Source organism: Patella vulgata, chromosome 5, assembly GCF_932274485.2.
Source record: "Patella vulgata chromosome 5, xgPatVulg1.2, whole genome shotgun sequence".
In the NCBI taxonomy this organism is placed as follows: Eukaryota; Metazoa; Mollusca; class Gastropoda; family Patellidae; genus Patella; species Patella vulgata.
In genome coordinates, this window is record NC_065883.2 from 34,191,156 (window position 1) to 34,210,350 (window position 19,195).

At 38.6% G+C, this 19,195-nt stretch overlaps 1 protein-coding gene across 1 annotated transcript; it reads left to right on the top strand.

Moving 5' to 3' along the window:
• Positions 1-181: 181 nt before the first annotated feature.
• LOC126821255 (cytochrome P450 2D27) lies at positions 182-18,906 on the top strand. The gene is made up of 6 exons (XM_050549648.2): positions 182-222; positions 2,592-3,179; positions 4,080-4,304; positions 4,807-5,184; positions 16,840-16,967; positions 18,454-18,906. Exons 2-6 carry the CDS (start codon positions 2,595-2,597, stop codon positions 18,659-18,661), a joined length of 1,524 nt encoding a protein of 507 aa, XP_050405605.1. The 5' UTR covers positions 182-222; positions 2,592-2,594; the 3' UTR covers positions 18,662-18,906.
• Positions 18,907-19,195: the final 289 nt, after the last annotated feature.

A 19,195-nucleotide genomic window follows, 5' to 3' on the forward strand; every position in this document is an offset into this window, starting at 1 on the left:
TAACACTCTATCATGTTTATATCAATAGTTATATAGTTATATTAATTGTTACATCCTATACAAGCGGTTTTCGAAATGTCGAAATAATTAAGACAGAAAAGAACAAATTTAGCATCGCGCCATACTTTTATTCCTGACAATAATTAGCCACCATACATTTTTCTTTCAGTCGCTACTCAACTTAAAGTTCAACCACAGGACTGTAAAAGGGACAAACTGAACGTGAGTATTGTTAAATATTGCAAATTTGGCTATACTTGGCGTCCACGAAAGTGGAACGTTTTTCGAGGGTTGTTTAAAGTCAACTAGCAGTGGTTTAAGGTTATGTAAATTTTCCAATAGAATACCTCTGGGTAACTAGAAGTCTTTAATACACATTTATAACAAGGCACAAAAAGGGTTGACAAACACCAAGACAATAATTTACTCTTGTATTGTGGCTTAATTTGCCGATAAGAATCTTATAGCTACGAATATCACGAATCACTTCAAATAGTGCCGTTGCGATTCGGCAAAAAAAAATTTAAAATTTCGTGGAGGATCGGGAGTAGCTACGAAACTGTTACGAATAGTATACAATGTCGAATGTCAAGATAGGGTTATACGATAAAAGTACGAGATGAAAGAATCATCTACGAATTGTAAAAATTCCATTACTAATACACTACGATCTTCACAAATAATGCCGATAAAGCACCATTCGTGGCAATTCGGCATATTTCTTGGGTTCGTAAAGCTATAAAAAGACACCGATCGCCGCCAAACCCGTAATTCGTCGTAGTCCTGATATAGATGTTGTCACTTGGGCTCTGTAAACAAAAGCGTTTGTGGTCGAGCTACTAACTGCTATGAACAATACGAATGTGTAAGAACCAAATAAAAATCATTCACAAACTTAAAGAACCGCCTACGATTTATCCACGAATGGGGAAAAGTTTGAATTCGGGACAATTCGTCGCATTTATAGCTCATTTTAATGAAATATGGCGATCTCGTGTTACTACTGATTTTATTCATTAGATTTTATGGGCAAAGTAAAGTGACACCTTCTTGTTGCATAGTAGTCTCAACACCACCAAGGCTGAAGATATTATTTCCCAACACAGAATAGTAGCCCTTGGATACAAACGTCCAAAATAAACTCTATTACTCACAATACACTATTTCACTGTCAATACCTCTTTAATTCGTACATCCGCGTGTTATCACGTAAATGATAATTTCAGTTTCATCACTTTCTTGCCCAATCGCGGTTACACCTACAGACAAAAGGATAAAACTTGGGGGCAGCTTTTATCTCTCTATTTATACTCTGATTTATGTAGTACAGTAGTCGAGTCTTAGATTTTCGAGTTGCTTTCCTATTTCCTTGTAGTTTGAAATTTCTACGTCCTTACTCCCACGAGGTTGGGATCCACCATCTTTTTTTTCAATCTTGAAAATGATCCGTCATATCTTTAGACGAGTGTTGCGATTAATCGTTAAACTGACAAAGCTTTCCTAGATATATTTTTTGTGGGGCAAATTCATTTCTATGGAGTACCATTTGAAACACATATTTTCCAATCAATCATTCAGCTGGACCTTTCCACATTCAATAGTGGACTATTAGTGTACAATTTAAGATTAAACAATGTGTTGAGTGTGGATAATTAATATTGAATAAAATTTATAACAAATTATTTTACTGTAAAATGTTCAATCTTAATTGTCAGTGCATCTTTATGCTTCCTGGCACAAAGTTTCAAGGGGTGAATTAAGAAGTAATACAAATGATAACAATGTGTATTCATTATAAAAAAAAATTACTGAAACCCAAAAGCAGTTTCAAGGAAATTGTGATGCAGTATTTACAAAATTCCATACAAACCCGAAACATTTAATCCAAATGATGTTTATGATGGTACTCCATACAAAAAGTCTGAAAGTAGTCCCTTGAAAAAAATGGAGGATATTTGAAAAACAAAAGTTTAATTACATAGACGTGGTGTGCTAAAACAAAGATAGTTTTCAAAATTTGAAGTCTTGGTGGTTGTAGTGTATATATTCAGGTATCTCTGTGAGACTTTGTGATTTCCCATGTTGAGTTGTTTACCCTGTAGCTGCGAAGTGCTGAATGGTATATCTGCTTCATATTTTCAAATTCCAAAGTCATTATTTTTGATTTTCATCCATTTTTTATTGTTCAGTATCATCTCAAGCACGTTTAGACACCATAATAAAGGCACTAAAGGTGTTGTGAATGACCCCCAATTTTAGGTGTTCTAATCAGGCAAAACATAGAGGGAAAAATATATCTTAATATAGCTGTCACTACGGGAAAATTAATGGTGGTCTGTATCCAAAGATTTTGTAGTGTTATTGCCCCTATACATAAAGAAAACGTTATCGAAGATAAGAACCATAGATCAATTGCCCCTATAAATATTTCTGAAATGGAGGTACTGCCGCGTTGACATTCGTAACCAGGGTTATGTGTTTCTATTTCCAGCACTGATATTGTGATCATATTAAATAAAATTTCCCGTTCCCTTCTTTTGTTTGTTTAATCAGGGCTTTATAAACATTATATAAATAGTTTCTATTTGCAGCTAATGGTGAGCTGGGTGGCTATAAAAATGAGTTGGTTACTTATTACATTCGTGGTTTCGATTACACTGTATACTTTCACAACATGGCGAAAAAACGCCCAAAAAGCTCCTTTACCACCAGGTCCGTCTTTGTTGGAGTCTTTCAAGATCATCTGGGGTATGATTAAAAAGAACGACATACATATTGTTGGTGAAAAACTGGCTATTCGCTTTGGAGAAATAGTGATCATTCGTTTTTGGGGATTGAATATCGTGTTTGTCAACAGTGCTCGACTTCTACGAAAATTGTTGACAAACACCAAGTATCGGGACATAACGAATGATCGACCGCCTTCCTTTTTAAGAGAACACGCCCTTTATGGCGGAAAGGATATAGCGTTTAGTGACTATAATGAATATCAAACCAATTTAAGAAAACTGTTACACGGAGTAGTACAGCTATATGGAGAAGGTGTTCAAGAATTTGAGGATATGGTAAATACAGAACTTGGAAATCTACAAAATAAACTGATGAAGGTTAAACCTGGGCAATCAATTGATATGGACGGTGCACTGAAAATTTCAATTACCAGAATACTGCATTTATTTGTGAGTCTTTATTACACGTATACATTCATTGCCACTCAAGTAGGTCCGTAGAATATCATCGATAATATAATAAACGATATATAACAATACAAATAATTTATTTTTATACGCCCACATGTTAATTTTATATTGTAACCACCCTTTCCATCCGTCGGTCAGTTCACACTTTCTTGTCAGCGCTCTAGAGGTAACAGTTTTTATCGGATTTTTCTGAAACTTTCTTGTAACTTGTTTTATATAAGAGGATCCCTAGTTTCGTCAAATGGGATCAATAAATTTTTAATGTTATGTTTAATCAGACTGTTCTGAAACTTTCAGGAATCTTTATATACTAAAACGATGATCCCTGTTTTGTTAACATGATAGAGTCTACAGTTTTTAACAGATTTTTTCCAAACTTGGTCAGAAGCATTGAGGTTAGGAGAGGTCTCACCCGTACGAAATTCAGCGTTGCACGCCCTTCATTTCCAAAATTATGCTCCTATTTACAAATAACTTGTGATTGTGATATAGTCTACAAACCTTTTTTTTTTCGAGACAAAGCTGTTGTCTATGCCTATTCCGCGCTGTGTGTGGCGATCTTTCAAACTAGTTTTAAAAGAAACTGAAACTGAGTTAAGACTATTTGCCCTTCTTCGATTCTAGAGGGAATGAGTAACAAAAAAGTGAGTGTGAACTATGGACAAGGAACTGAGCATGACGTCATATAAAAAATGGAAGTCCGTCATTGATGCGTAATTGTACAAGAAACGGGCATGCTTCGTTTGAATAGCGTCGTCTCAAAGAAGAGGAAGAAAAACAAGATGGGTAGCACTTGGGTCACATTTCCTTGTCCAAAATTACAGTATTAATTTATCTCAATTCTACTACAAATAACCACGAATGTATTATATATTTCAGTTAACAAACGAAAGGCTGAATGAAGAAATCCAGGATGAATTCTGTTCGATTGTTGAAAATTACGATAAACATTTTAATAATATACTTAGATTTGACACAAATTTGGCGTTGACCCTGCTTCCATGGCTACGTCATTTACCGGGGTCATATAGAGAACTGGTTCGTGAATTAAAGAAACATCAGAATAAGCTGACCGACTTTTTCCTAAATCCATCCAAAACACAGGTAAATAAATATATAAAAGACATAATGCAAAAACTGCACACAGAATACAGAGATCACTGACGAATACGACCAAAACCGTGGAGTTATGTGACATTTTCTTATGACCCATACGCATTTTCTTATTCACAAAGTGACACACAATCAAAAACGCACATCAAAATGTACAACACAAGAATACTTTCGCATATACACACTCATCTACCATTTGACTTATCTACCATTCGATATTGAAATACAAATTACTAGCCATTATTTTACATGTATTGTTAGATATTCTATCTCATATAGTAAAATTAATTCCATAAAACGAATAAAAACACCATTATCGTCTGCTTGTTGATTCTCTGTTTGGTTTGTAATTATCCACACACTCAAATAGGACGTTTCATACATCTATATTGTCTAAACATTAATAGAACTCGGTTCAGTCATTATAGTGTCATGGCAGCAAAGCATTCTAAATATATTATGCAACTTCAAATGTTAAAATATTCTTTTTCAGAAATGGAGACAGAATGGCAAATCTCTCCTCGGTACTTTATTAGCTGAGCAAGTAAAGAACGATCAGTTTACAGACGAATCTATCAAAGGAGTTATCGTTGATACGATTGTTGCTGGCTTTTTAACAACTAGTGGTTTCCTTGGTGGATTTCTCCTACTGATGCTCCATCACCCGGACATACAACGACGAATACAGGAGGAATTGGATGAGGTTCTTGCAGGAAGACAACCGAGCCTTGCTGATAGAACAAGTTTGCATTACACCAATGCGACAATTCTGGAATGTCTTAGGTACATTCGCCATGTTCCAGTTTCTCTACCACACTTGATTAAAGACGAAATAGAAATTGAAGGATATAGAATTCCTGCCAAATCTACGGTAAGGACCTGTGTATAGATAGGTTGCTAGGCAACGAAACATACGCCCGCAGCAGCTAAGTCATTCGGGCAGTCAACAAGAGTTGTCGCATATTTTTTTCTTTTGTCATAAATGAAAACATTTACAGCACACTAAAATCTGATTACGAATAACAACCAATTTGGGTTCTAGTTTAGCATACGATACATTTAAAATCAATTGCCATACTGATCGGAAAACGTCAAAAATCAATAGGCTTCTTCGTCTCATGACCTTAAATACTGTGTATAAATTTAAATCGGATATTAACATTGTATCAATTCAAAGTCAATTGGATGATAACTTTTGTCTATAGAGCGTCCACCAGATTTTTCAAAGTGAACAAGGGCCATAACTCAGGCCGTATTTATAAGAAATCGTTGAAAATCAATAAGCTTCTTCGTCTTATGACCTTAAACGCTGTGTATCAATCGGATATTAACTTTAGCACCCAGAGGGTCCACAAGATTTTTTTTAGAGTGGTCGAGGGCCATAACTGTAGCAGTAATTATCGGCAATCGTAAAAAATCAAAAGGTATCTTCGTCTATAAATTTAAAGTCAATCGGATATTAACTTTAGCGTGAACGTCTGACCGACAGACGGGGGCGACAACAATATACGACTACATTTCAAAGTGGTCGTATAAAAGGAGATTTTCATGCCCTTCTTCACTAAAACATATACTGCGGTAACATAAACTATGGTGGCTGAAACCGTCCATTTAGATCGTCGTATTTCTAGATACAACGCGAGATTCGCTGTTAAGCCAGCACGACGAAAAGGGCGACCATCGGCAAATGTTTCGTCGTACTGGCTTAACGGCGACCCGCGACTTTCACAACGCAAGAGTCGTCGTTAAGCTAGCGCGAAGAAAAGTCGCCGAAAAAAATCAGCGCCTTTTTCGGCGACCTTTTCGTCGCTCTGACTTAACGGTGGCTCTCGCCTCGGATGTCGATAGTTAGTTGCATGCGCAATGGCTACATTTTACTTCGGGTTGCGCTCTCTCTCTGTTGATATTTAACGCGTAACGGAATGAGAAACGGATCTGGCGATGGAATGCTTTGCTGATGTCAGTAAACCTTTCATAAAGCTATGTTACATCATACCTATAGTCATTTGCAAAGAGGACGGCATAACACGGAGAGTATATAGAACTAGATTAAAGTGTTATCTAGTATATGCGGAACCAACCTAGGAGTTCAAGAGATTTGTTGCTTTAGATGATTTTCTGAAAATTACACCGAATTTTGATCGATATGAATACAAATGAATTTTTACCGATAAATCCTTCTCAAAAATAAGAATATGTAATCAGAAAAATTGATATAATTCTAAATGAAAGTACTGGCATCATCGGCTCCTTAAAATGGATCCGGCGTTTTGTAAACCACCAGCTACATAACTCATTTTTGGGGGTTTGGTACTCCCGATCAGATTTCGAATATTATTTAATAAATTTGATAATATACAAACCCAAGGTACAAGAACCCGTTATCTAAGATACCCACTTGTAATCAATCGACATTATAACGTTTTCTATTATATCTGCCTCGCACGACGCAAAGAATGACGCCGCCCTTGCGTAGCGCGTCGTTTTATTTTAGGACGTCCTTATTCGGAAATAAGGGATGTCGTATTGTTTAATACAACATCGCCCTTCGCGTCGCGTTTTATAAATTATATTCCTTTTACGGAGAACCTAGGTCGGACAGGCGGTGGGCCCTTAATTTACCTTACCACATCCCTGAACCGAGGTCGGACATACGGCGGCCCCCAGGGCGGGATTGACAGTCAAACCTAAATTAACCTACCACACCTAAGATTTTAACATTATGGCAAAGCGGGCAAGACTGCACACGCTCGCCATTCTTTCTTTTCCGACACCCAGAACCTATCCTTTCGATGAAATATACCTTTGGTGCTTCCCTACAAAGACACTGTGTCTTACCCAAATAAGACTATTTTGTGGCTTTGTCTGGCAAGTTTCTTAGGAAACACATGTCTTCTATATCACCCTTGGTGGAAGTGGACGTTAAACTCCAGGACCTACCGATCAGAGAATGCATTATGTTTGAATTTTTATAATATTTCATATTTATTACAAATCAATTCAACTATAAATATTGGTAATAGCCCCCGCCCCCCCCCCCCCCCCACTCCGTGTTCAGAAAGGTAGGACGTTAAACCCCAGTTCTTATTCATTTTAACCCAGTTGGCAATGGAAGTTCTCTGCGAATTTGAAAAAGATCAAACAAGAAACCAGGGACGGGTAATTGACGACAATAAAACCAGATGGTAAATGTAGTCTATTGTGGACAGGGATTTAAAGCGACGAGTTGTACATAAAAATAATTCTACATTGAGCCGGAGAGACTTTTAAATTTCTATAAGCGTATACCGTGTGGTTAAAATAGTTTACATTATAACTAAATAGCGACTATATATATCGCTATCAGACTGTGATGTTATCAACCGGCATGACATTGGGGTCTGTGAAATTATTTTTTATCAAAACAAAGTCTATAAACAACGTGTAAAAGTCAGACTTTTTCTCAATATATCCATACTTTACGAACAACTTATATCCGTTAAAAAAAAATTAATACTAATTCAGAAGGCCTTGTAGCATTTTACACATTTGGCCTAATCGTTCATGGTGTTTTAATTACTAACAAGTGGATTGAACAGGCTAGCCCAGGCGATTTTTCTGCAGTTAGTCCTAGATTACTATTGACCAAGGGCGAGGATTTGTCATAACTTTTGGGAGGGACGGACGAACCCCTGAACCTGGAACATTTCCTTACCAAACAAAACAAATAATTACGAACAGTTTACTGTACCAGTGTTATTTCGATGAAGGCTGTAACTAGGGGTAATATGATGACAATATAGAAAAATTGACTACCTACATCAAAGCTGCATAAATATTAATTGTTCAAGAAGTTAAGTGAAACGTCCATTCTACGATCAGGACTGTTCTCTTTGAATATCTTGGCGACATGAAGGGGGTTATTATGCACCACACATGCCATACGGCGCAGAGTGCTGAAGGATCGCTCGGCTGAGCAGGAACTAGCAGGGTTCAGAAGTGTGAGACGGAGAAGAGCTTTGACAGAAGGGAATATCTGCCTCAGTGACATACTGAGGAACAAGCTCACCATCATGTGGATATAAACCTGAAAATATGTCCTGGCGATCAAAATCATGGGGGGGGGGGGGAAAGAGACGTCCCCCCCCCCTAAATTCACGCCCATGTTACTGACAAACTTGATTCGGTTCCCATTATTAAAACAGACATTACTATTTTGTATAATTAATTCATGTTATCATCTGTAACACTAATAAATTTTACTTTACATCATTGTCATGGAAAATGGTGATATAGCTCGAAAGCCCCAACTTATCCAAAATCTCTTCCATTATGATTTTCTATATAAGGAGTAAAATGTAGCCATTGCGCATGTAACTAACTTTCAGCTTCCGAGGCGGGAGTCGCCGTTATAGTCCGGTGGCTGGAGGGGGGGGGGCACCCGAGCTGTGAATTTATGAGACCAAGTTTTTTGCGTAGATTCCGAATCTGGGTGGTGATCATGCGTTTGAGTGGGCGTTTTCGAGATATGGGTGTGGGGAGGGGGGGGGGGGGGGGGTCCAGTGTCTACAATTGATGACCATGTTATATATTAATAAACATAACTTTCTAGGACTGCCCATCTCTAAATAAGTGTTTATGATGCCCCAGGACAACTGTTTTCATTTGAGGCGAGATGGGGTAGGTAGTTGCAGGTTTGCGTGTGTGGAGGGAGGGTTGGGGAGTAAAATTGGCGGGAAATGAGCTCACGTCGATTTAAATGATGATTTTCTTAGAGCTTGATGAAACATCTGTAAATATGTTTATAACATTCCCACTGATTGGGGGTGGGCGTAGGGGTGGGTGCCCAAAGGGGGCGGGGACAACATATGTTTTTGTGGACAGAAATCACTTGGTTCAAAATTGACCTTACAAGTTTAAAAGTGGTTTCTCGTTAGCCTTTTTGTTCAGTACCTGTTTCGTCATTCAATATATTAAATTATAATGGTCTTTTCAAGAGATCTGGAAATGTGCATAAAAAACACAGTAAATCAGAGACATGTTTAGATATTAGTTTAATCTTAGTCTTCACCAGAAGATTCAAAATCAGGGGTTATAATATGAGCGGGATAAATATCTTCTTGGTTGCTGACCAACAGATCGCATACGCTCGTATATCCTTTGGATATGCTTCAGATACCAATTCACATTGTAAATCTTCATTCCAGCCATGCAGCAAAAGACCACTACAGCAAGGTGGTTATAAAGAAAGGTCTGTTATTTTTTTTACCCAGAAAATCTTTCTTCTAACGTCATCTACTGATGTATCTCGCCTTCCGCGATAGTTTCTAGCTTTGCCTGTTTCATTATCGATCAGAATGTGTATATTTGGATCATTGTTTGCGAGGAGAATGATTGGGATGTCTATTTCGCCCGAGGAAGAACGCAAAATACAATTTGTTTCAGCGCCTCCATTAATTTGAAATGCGAAAAGGAGTAGGTAAGCTATTTTGGTTTGTTGTCAGTTCCAGGATATTCTCGGCACTTTCAATATTAATCTTGATATATTTTTTATCCAATCAAGATTAGTGTTGAAAGTGTCAAGGATATCTCGGCCTACATGCTTTCAGTGGTAATGACTATCTGTCTTTTTTTCCCAACTTTCTAACAATTTTTAAAGAGCTGGGACAGACAAATGATGTTTCTGATGACGTAATTGCTGGTTTAGAAAAAAATGTTTGTACCATGTACGGCGAAAGGCGAATTACGTCAGTAGATGACACTAGAAGAAAGATTTTCTGGTGGAATTTTAATTGTGATGAAAAATATCAAACCTTTCTTCCTTAATTACCATCTTGCCTAAGTAGTCTTTTGCTGCACATTAAACACAATTATGTTGCAACAATATGGAGACAGGCTGCAAAACCAATGATTGAACAAGATGATCCTGCTAAACAGGGCTGAAATGAAGATTTACAACGTGAATGGGTACCTGAAGCATATCGAAACGATATATTATTATGTGAGCTGTTGATTAGCCATCCAGAAGATATCTATCCCGCCCATATTATGAACTTTGATTTTGAAGGTTATGATGAAGACTAAGAATAAACTATTATCTTAACTTCTCTCTGATTTACCGTGTTTTTATGTACATTTCCAGATCTCTTGAAAAATACCATTATAATTTAATATTTGGAATGACGAAATTAGTACTGAACGAAAAAGTAATCTGATTAAAGTACAGATCTATATTTCGTTTCGTTGTTTTATACTTTCGATGGCCTACACTACATGAAGATCTGAAACGTTGTACTGGGAGGTCGCGTCAGGGGTCATACGAGCGGGCTTTTGATCCTATGACGTCAGACATTGATTAATTAATCAGCGTTGAGGTTCCTGCGGGTTTACCCGCAGTTCCGTGCTCCCAGTAACAGACCGCTTCATTGGCTAATTCCTCACATCAACTAGACCGCCTGTTGTATGGCAATTCTTCCAGATCCTAATGTTGTGAAGACAAGTAAAACGAAATTTTAAACTAAAAACAGAAACGAAATAGCATCTATGTTTAAATCAGATTGAACGAAAAAGCTAACGAGAAAACACTTTTCAGGTCAATTTTGAACCAAGTGGTTTCTGTCCCCAAAATTACCCTCCCCCTCCTCCGCCCCATACAATGGGAATCTTACACCCATATATAGACGTGTGCAGCGGAATAAAAGTAATGTTTTTGGAACAATTTTTTTATATAAAAACTATTAGTCATTTTGACGGAAAAAAATGAAAGACAGCGTGAGCCCTGATTGCACGTATTCAAATGCGACCTGGCAAATTGAGACTACAACCACTTCCGAGGCGAAACTCGAAAAGTCGCCAATACGACAACAAGCCAAAATGATAGGTCGCTAATAGCGCGTATGTTTATTTCCTAATTTCTACTTTTCGAGTTGCATTATAGCTTGGTATGCGTATTGACGCCTTCTTACTGACATCAATAAATACAAAAATATGACTAAGTCGAAAGTCGACAAGACGGTATACAAGCCAAAATGCAAATCGAAAAGTAGAAATTAGGAAAAAACGAGGGGCGCTATTATCGCTGTGTATTATTTCTTAATTTCCCATTTTCGAGTCGATTTTGGCTTGTATAGCGTGCTGTCGCCTCCCATTTTGTCGTAACTTCTACTTTTCGACTTTCGCCTTCTGAAGGGGCGAAAAGTAAAAATTATGAATGGTAGTTATAGGCTTCCATAGCCAATGATATACGTCTCGGGATTTGACGTCACCTGTAAAAGGCATACTGTAACTTACAAAGGTCAGTTATCTAATACAGAGGCATAAGGCTTTCACAATACCCCTGTGAAACAGATTGGTCGTACACATGCTGAAAATGACTCAATTTTTAAAATAATGTCCTTTTTGATCAGGCTATTGCATAGATGCAGGGAACATTTTGGGAACAATAATAATATACATTATTTAATGTTGATAATAATATCAATATTCTCCAGTCTAATGTGTATTCACAGTGAATATACATGATATAAGCCCCCATGTTGTAAGATACAGTGTTTCAATAGTGTTGATGATAAACGCAAATATAAACCTGTTTATTGTGTAATACAAGTGAATTTCCTAAATAATTCAATGTGAATTACCCATCATGGTTGTATTAAACACGGGGATGAGTTTTGATGCGCAACAAAACCGAACTCATTCAAGATCTTATGATCCTTAACATATACTATTCAAAAAAAGTAGGGGATATTTGATTTTTAAGTGTTATTAAAGTCACCTAATGAAACTGACGAAGAAACAAATGACAAAATGAAATGAAGTTCACATTCATCGATTTATTCCAAATGATCGTTAGACTAAGTAAGGCACAGACTGACCATTATAAGGGTAAAATGATACCCGGGGTCAAACAGCAAAGTTACCACAGCATCACAACCAAGTCAGTAACGGGTAAATCCTCCTCTGTTTGCCAAACAAGCATTGATCCGACGTGGCATACTCCTAATGAGACGTCTAAGGTCATTTTGGTCCAGATTGTCCCATTCCTGTTGCAACGCAGCAGCAAGTTCTTGGACATTGGCAGGACGTTGTTGACGTTGACGTAACCTCTGTCCAGACATGCTCGATGGGGGAGAGGTCGGGACTCAGTGCTGGCCAAGGTAATGTGGTGATGTTCTGTTGTTGGAGGTAACCTGTAACGATCCTGGCCCTGTGACATCTTGCGTTGTCATCCTGGAAGATGAAACGGCGGCCATGACGTCGTGCGAACGGCACAACATGGACTGCCAAGATGTTGTCCCGGTAGTACTGGCCTGTAACACGCCCTGCAACAACATGTAAAGCCGTTCTTCCAGCAACAGTGATGCCTCCCCACACCATAACAGAACCACCCCCAAATCGATCATGTCTGATGACGTTAACGTCTTGGAAGCGCTCGTTTCGACGACGCCACACCCTCCTACGTCTGTCCAAAAAATCAACAGTGAACCTTGACTCATCTGAAAACATCACATTGCTCCAGCGTCCATTATCCCAGTGTTGACGATCCCTACACCAACGACGTCTTGCCTGAATGTGATGATCTCTCAAACAAGGGATCACGCGAGGACGTCGGGCGCGAAGGTGACCCCTATGCAGTCGATTCCGAATCGTTTGGCCACTCACTCTCACACCAGTGTCTGTTTGAAAACGAGCGCTGATCTGATTTGCTGTGATGACACGATTTCTCAAGGCCAAGGTACGGATAAATCGATCCTGGGCTTGAGTTGTCGCCCTTGGTCGACCTGAGCGTGGTCTGTCCTGTACAGATTGTGTATCACGGTATCTGGACCATAGCCTGCTTATGACAGACTGAGAAACATTCATCGTCCGCGCCACAACCGCCTGTGTTGTGCCGATCTGTAGCATGCCAAGGGCACGTAACCTTTCATTTTGGGTAAGCCGACGCATATCAAAATTTGTTTTCTGGTCACTAAAACAATTAAACTGATGTTTCAACCCTGGAATTCACTGCCACAATGACTGTAACATTCAAAGTCAGAGTCGTGCAAATCTTGGGTTGGACCCCCATGATGATCCCAAGCATCACCTGCATTCCATGCGGTAGCTATTGGTGCGTTTGGGCGTCACATGTAACTTGAAATGTTTCTTCTGTTAGGTTCTATAGTGACTTTTTTCGTAGTCATTTGCATATTTTAGTATTATGCCCCCAAAATCCAATATCCCCTACTTTTTTTTAATAGTATATTTCTGAATCTGACACATATTATTGTAACCTTCTGGAAGGTCTTTAAACTTCATAAATCTTTCGCATGTTGCGTAAAAAGCAGGGCCATAACTTTAGAACGGAAGGTACGATGCACAACGCAAACAAACTTTGCTCCTGAACATTTAAGTTTCATCCGAGTCGGACACAAATTGTGACCTCTTGGTCCATAAACTTTATACATATTTAACATTTTGCGTAAAAATCAGGAACCATAACTCTAGAACGGAGGGTCCACTGCACACCAAAATCGAACTCATCCCGGATCTATTGGTCCTTGGCATATAATTCCTACAAAATTTCTCGCCTCTGAAGGATCTGCAAACTTTGTACATATTTCACATTTTGCGTGAAAGGCAGGGGACATAATTTCAGCACGGAATTGCGCACCAAAATCGAACCAATAAAATGTCTTTTGATCCTTAATACGTGTTTTAAGTTTCATCGAGATCGGACAACATTGTGGCCTTTATAGGACCCACAACCATGGTATACATATTAAATGCGTTTATACTATTTGCGAAAAGGCCATTCTGACAGAAATTTCCGATCCGATTTTCAAGAAATTCGATCTCAACCGTAATTATGGTGTAACGGTGATATATTTGAAGGGTGGTTTTTAAAATCGAATAACCAGCGGCTGCCAGGCAGGATACGCCCATATTTTGCAAGAGATTGATAAAGAACAAGCTAAAAACAAACGGGATTTTTTGTACAATCAGGGACAATAATCCAGAAAGTTATGGTCTGAAATGCGCAAATACCAAAAGGGACTGAGATCTTTGGGATATAAAGATATGTTTTAAGTTTCATCAGAATCGGATAAAAATTGTGACCTCTAGAGGGACGACAACCTTCGTATTGCATACTTTTACACAATTTGCGTACAAAGAGCGGCCATTTTGTTGGGCAGTTTCGTTTCGATTTTCCCAAAATTCGAATTCAGCCTTCATTATGGTGGAATGTTGAAATATTTCAACGGTTTTTAAAATCGGAAAAAAAATTGTGACCTCTAGAGAATCCGCAAGCTTAAAATAGAATTTTTCGAACAATCAGGGGCCATAATCCAGTAAGTTAAGTTCGGGTATCCGCGATTTTCAAAAGGATCCAAGATCTTAGTGTGTAATGGTGATATATTCACACATTGTTTTTAAAATCCCTCTACAGGGACCACAAGCTAAAAACGTGATTTTTCGTTAATCAAGGGTCATAATTCAGGAAGTTACGATCCGATATGCGCGGATATCAAAAGAAACCAAGATCTTTGGCTTATAAACTTACATTTCAAGTTTCATCAAAATCAGAAAAAAATTGTGACCTCTAGAGGGTCCACAACATTGATATGCTATATTTTTACTCTAATTGTGTACGAGGGACGGCCATTTTGTCCGGCAGTTTTGGTCCGATTTTCACGAAATTCGAACTCAACCAAAATTACGGTGGAACAGTGATAATTTTGAACGCTTTTTTTTTAAATCGGATAATAATTGTGACATCTAGAGGGACCTCAAGCTAAAAACGCGATTTTTCGTACAATCAGGGGCCACAATATAGGAAGTTATTATCCGATATGCGCGAATATCGAAAGGAACCAAGATCTTTGGGTTATAAACGTACATTTCAAGTTTCATCAAAATCAAAAGAAAATTGTGACCTCTAGAGGGTCCACAACATTGATATACCATATTTTTACTCTAATTGTGTACGAGGGACGGCCATTTTGTCCGGCAGTTTTGGTCCGATTTTCACGAAATTCGAACTCAACCAAAATTACGGCGTAACAGTGATAAAATTGAACGTTTTTTTTTTTAAATCGGATAATAATTGTGACATCTAGAGGACCTCAAGCTAAAAATGCTATTTTTCGTACAATCAGGGGCCAAAATTCAGAAAGTTACGGTCCGATATGCACGAATATCGAAAGGTTTTTTTGGGTTATAAACATGGATTTCAAGTTTCATCAAAATCAGAAGAAAATTGTGACGTCCAGAGGACCCACAACCTTGATATAGGCCTACCATATTTTTACGCTATTTGAGAACTAGGGGCGGCCATTTGTCTGTCAGTTTTGGGCCGATTTTCACGAAATTCGATCTCAACCATCAGTAGGATGTAATTGTGATATACTAAAACATTTTTTTAAATCGGATAAAAATTATAATTATGACCTCTATAAGGTCCACAAGCTAAAAACGAGGTTTATCCTACAATCAGGGGCTATAATTCAGGAAGCTACGGTACGATATGCGCGAATATCGAAAGGAACCTATGATCTTTGAGTTATAAACTTACATTTCAAGTTTCAACAAAATCGGATAAAAATTTTGACCTCTATAGGGTCCACAACCGTGATATACCATATTTTTACGCTATTTGAGAACAAGGACCGGCCATTTTGTCTGTCAGTTTAGAGCCGATTTGAACGAAATTCGAACTGAACTCAACCATCCTTAGGGTGTAACGGTGATATACAGTCAGGGGCCATAATTCAGGAAGTTACGGTCCGATATGCGCGAATATCGAAAGGAACCTAGTCTTTGGGTTCTAAACTTACATTTCAAGTTCCAACAAAATCGGATAAAAATTGTGACCTCTATAGGGTCCACAACCTTGATATACCATATTTCTACGCTATTTGATAACGAGGGGCGGCCATTTTGTCTTTCAGTTTTGGGCCGATTTGAACGAAATTCGAACTCCTTAGGGTGTAACGGTGATATACTAAACCGTTTTTTTTTTTAAATCGAATAAACATTATGACCTCTATAGGGTCCACAAGCTGAAAACGCGATTTTTCGTACAATCAGGGGCCATAATCCATGAAGTTTCGATCCGATACATGCCAATATCGAAAGCAACGTAGATCTTTGGAGATAAACCTATATTTCATGTTTCGTCAAAATCGGATAAGAATTGTGACCTGTAGAGTGTCCACAAACAATCTTGGACGGACAGACGGACGGATGTATAAGGGCGAAGACAAGATACGTCCACATGAAATACCACACCCACCACCAGAAACCCGGCAGACTTACATTCTGATGATACCATATATACATACATTGATACCATATAAGAGAAAATTGGTACACTTTTCAGCTAGGTTAACCCCCTGGGCTTCTGCTCTATAAAACATCGACACAGCACGTTTAGTTTGACTAGGATCTTTCATGCAGGTTTTATATATTTGAGAAGTTCAAGTTCATTATACATTTTGTAGTATTTGTTTTTTAAAAAAAATTACACTTAGCATACTGAAATTTTATAAAATTTTTTTAACTGAAGATGCTACCAAACCAATGGTACATGGCTAAAGATGAAAACCAGTGGGATTATCCGGACGTATTTAACCCAGATAGATTTTTAGATGAAGACAGAAAGTTTGTTCCGGTAACTCATCAGCTACGACAGCAGTAAGTAGTATGATTTTGTTAAAGATATCGCTCTGCCCCATTGATATCCGAAAAATTATTGACGCCCATTCTTGCTATACCTCTTTAGGAACTATTATTTGGAATACAAAATTTAATTTCATTCATTAATTATACAAAACAGCAAAAAAGAAAGTCAGTACGATTTCAAAATCAGAGAGGCATTCTAGAAACGACTTACTAAATTTATCAAAGCAATTTTTTGTGAACAGTATGTTGACACATTAGCCCAATCCATCGGCTGTATTTGGTCTCGGTACGACGTTATTAAGTCTCCTTTGAATTTCATCCCAAAGATGTTCAATCGAGTTTAAGTCCGGACTAAGGGCTGGCCAGTGCATACCGTTGATATCGTTCTGCCGTAGAAAGTCCCAAGTAACTCTAGCGGTGAGGGCACGGGCGTTGTCATGCTGGAAAACGTTGATTCGATGACGTGCGAAATGTGATATGACGTGGGGTCTGAGAGCTTGATCGATGTAGCGCACTGCTTTGATGCCGCCCCCCCCCTCCCTGGACCAAAATTTTGGAACACCACAGGACCACTCTCTGGTTCAAGCCGATTCCACTCCAAACCATTATGCTTGGACCTCCCCATGAGTCTCGTTCCATAGCACATTTCTCAGAATAACGCTGGCCACGTCGACGCCATATTCTGGTCATGCCATCTACAGTTGATACGCAATACCGACTCTGATCTGTGAACAGAACAGTTCTCCGTTGCCTGTGTCGCCAGTTGTGGTGTTGTTGGGCAAATTGTAGACGTTCACGTCCATGGCGAGGTGTGAGGATCGGTCCACGGTAAGGTCTACGGCAATGGTTGTTCTCTTAGGTGAGACGTCGGCCCACTGTATCGGTACTGATGGGTCTTCCGTGTTACCACTGTCTGACGTGCTGTCCCAGATGCCTGTATGAAGAGATTCTGCACGTGTAGTAGCGCAACATGGCGGTCTTGTCGCCTTGTGGTAACCCTAGGTCCACCAGTTCGGGGGCGATTATCCGTGGTGTTGGTGACCCGAAAGCGTTGCTGAAGCCTGTACATGATCCGAACATTGACCTGGAAGTGATTGGCAGCGACTAAGACAGTGTGGCCAGCGTCGGGTCTTCCAAGCGCTTGGTTCCTCTGAGCTGTCGTGAGTCGTGGCATGCTACTGACGTTGTATGGGGGTACATTTTATAGGGCTGGTCCCGGTGAACAGCACGTGCAGCATTAGTTACATGAAAATCATGGAGAACACATTACCATCTCAGAAGTCAGGTTGCGTTTTGGGGAACATTTCCTGGGTTCAATTCTGTGTTTGGGAGGAGCCTTATTGCTCAGATAAAGTTGGAGATGTTGTCACAAATATACAATAAAAACATGTGGCAAGTTTTATGCAATGCGTCTATTCAGAATAACATACCAACCTGACGTTTCTTTTGCTGCTTAGTATAGATCCATTGTTTGATTACTTGATTTATTTTTTTACAGACTGTTACCATTTGGCGTTGGAAGAAGACTTTGTATTGGCGAATCGTTTGCTAAGTCACGCATATTTCTGTATGTGACGTCATTGCTACAGAAGTTTAGCTTCCGACCAGATGACAATCCACTGGCACCAGAAGACTCCAAATATTGGGAATTGAACGCAGCCATGCATCCCCCTTTTCTGAAATGCTTTATTGAACAACGAAAATAACGTCAAGAATCCGTGTTGTCCTATTTTAAACACAATTCAATAGAGCAGGTTGGGGTAAAGCAAAGCCGTGGACCCACATAATGCGAATCGACTGAAAGCACTAACTTGGCACTTTTATTTATCGACTTTGAATTAAAATGAATTTGACGATCGATGGTAATTTCTTATTATAAAAACTCAATATATATGACATATGTAATAAAACTCCTCTTCTATGAACATACTGTAAGTGTACTTAAAATAAACGGTTCAAAATCTGTAAAAAATTTGATAGCTTTATCCGGATGAAACAAAAGGAGCCTTATTTCCGTTATTATTTCGTCTATTTATTATTATGTTTACATTTTTGAAGTCAGTCTATTCAGATCTCAACCGCACTATCTTATTCGTTTACCCTAATAAATGGAGTGCCACAGGGTTCAGTGCTTAATCCCGTGCTGTTTATGTTGTACAGCATTAGCATTGGTAATATTTTATACAAGAGTTCAACTTTCTTTGTCATTGCTCTGCGGATGACCCTCAAATCATTGACAG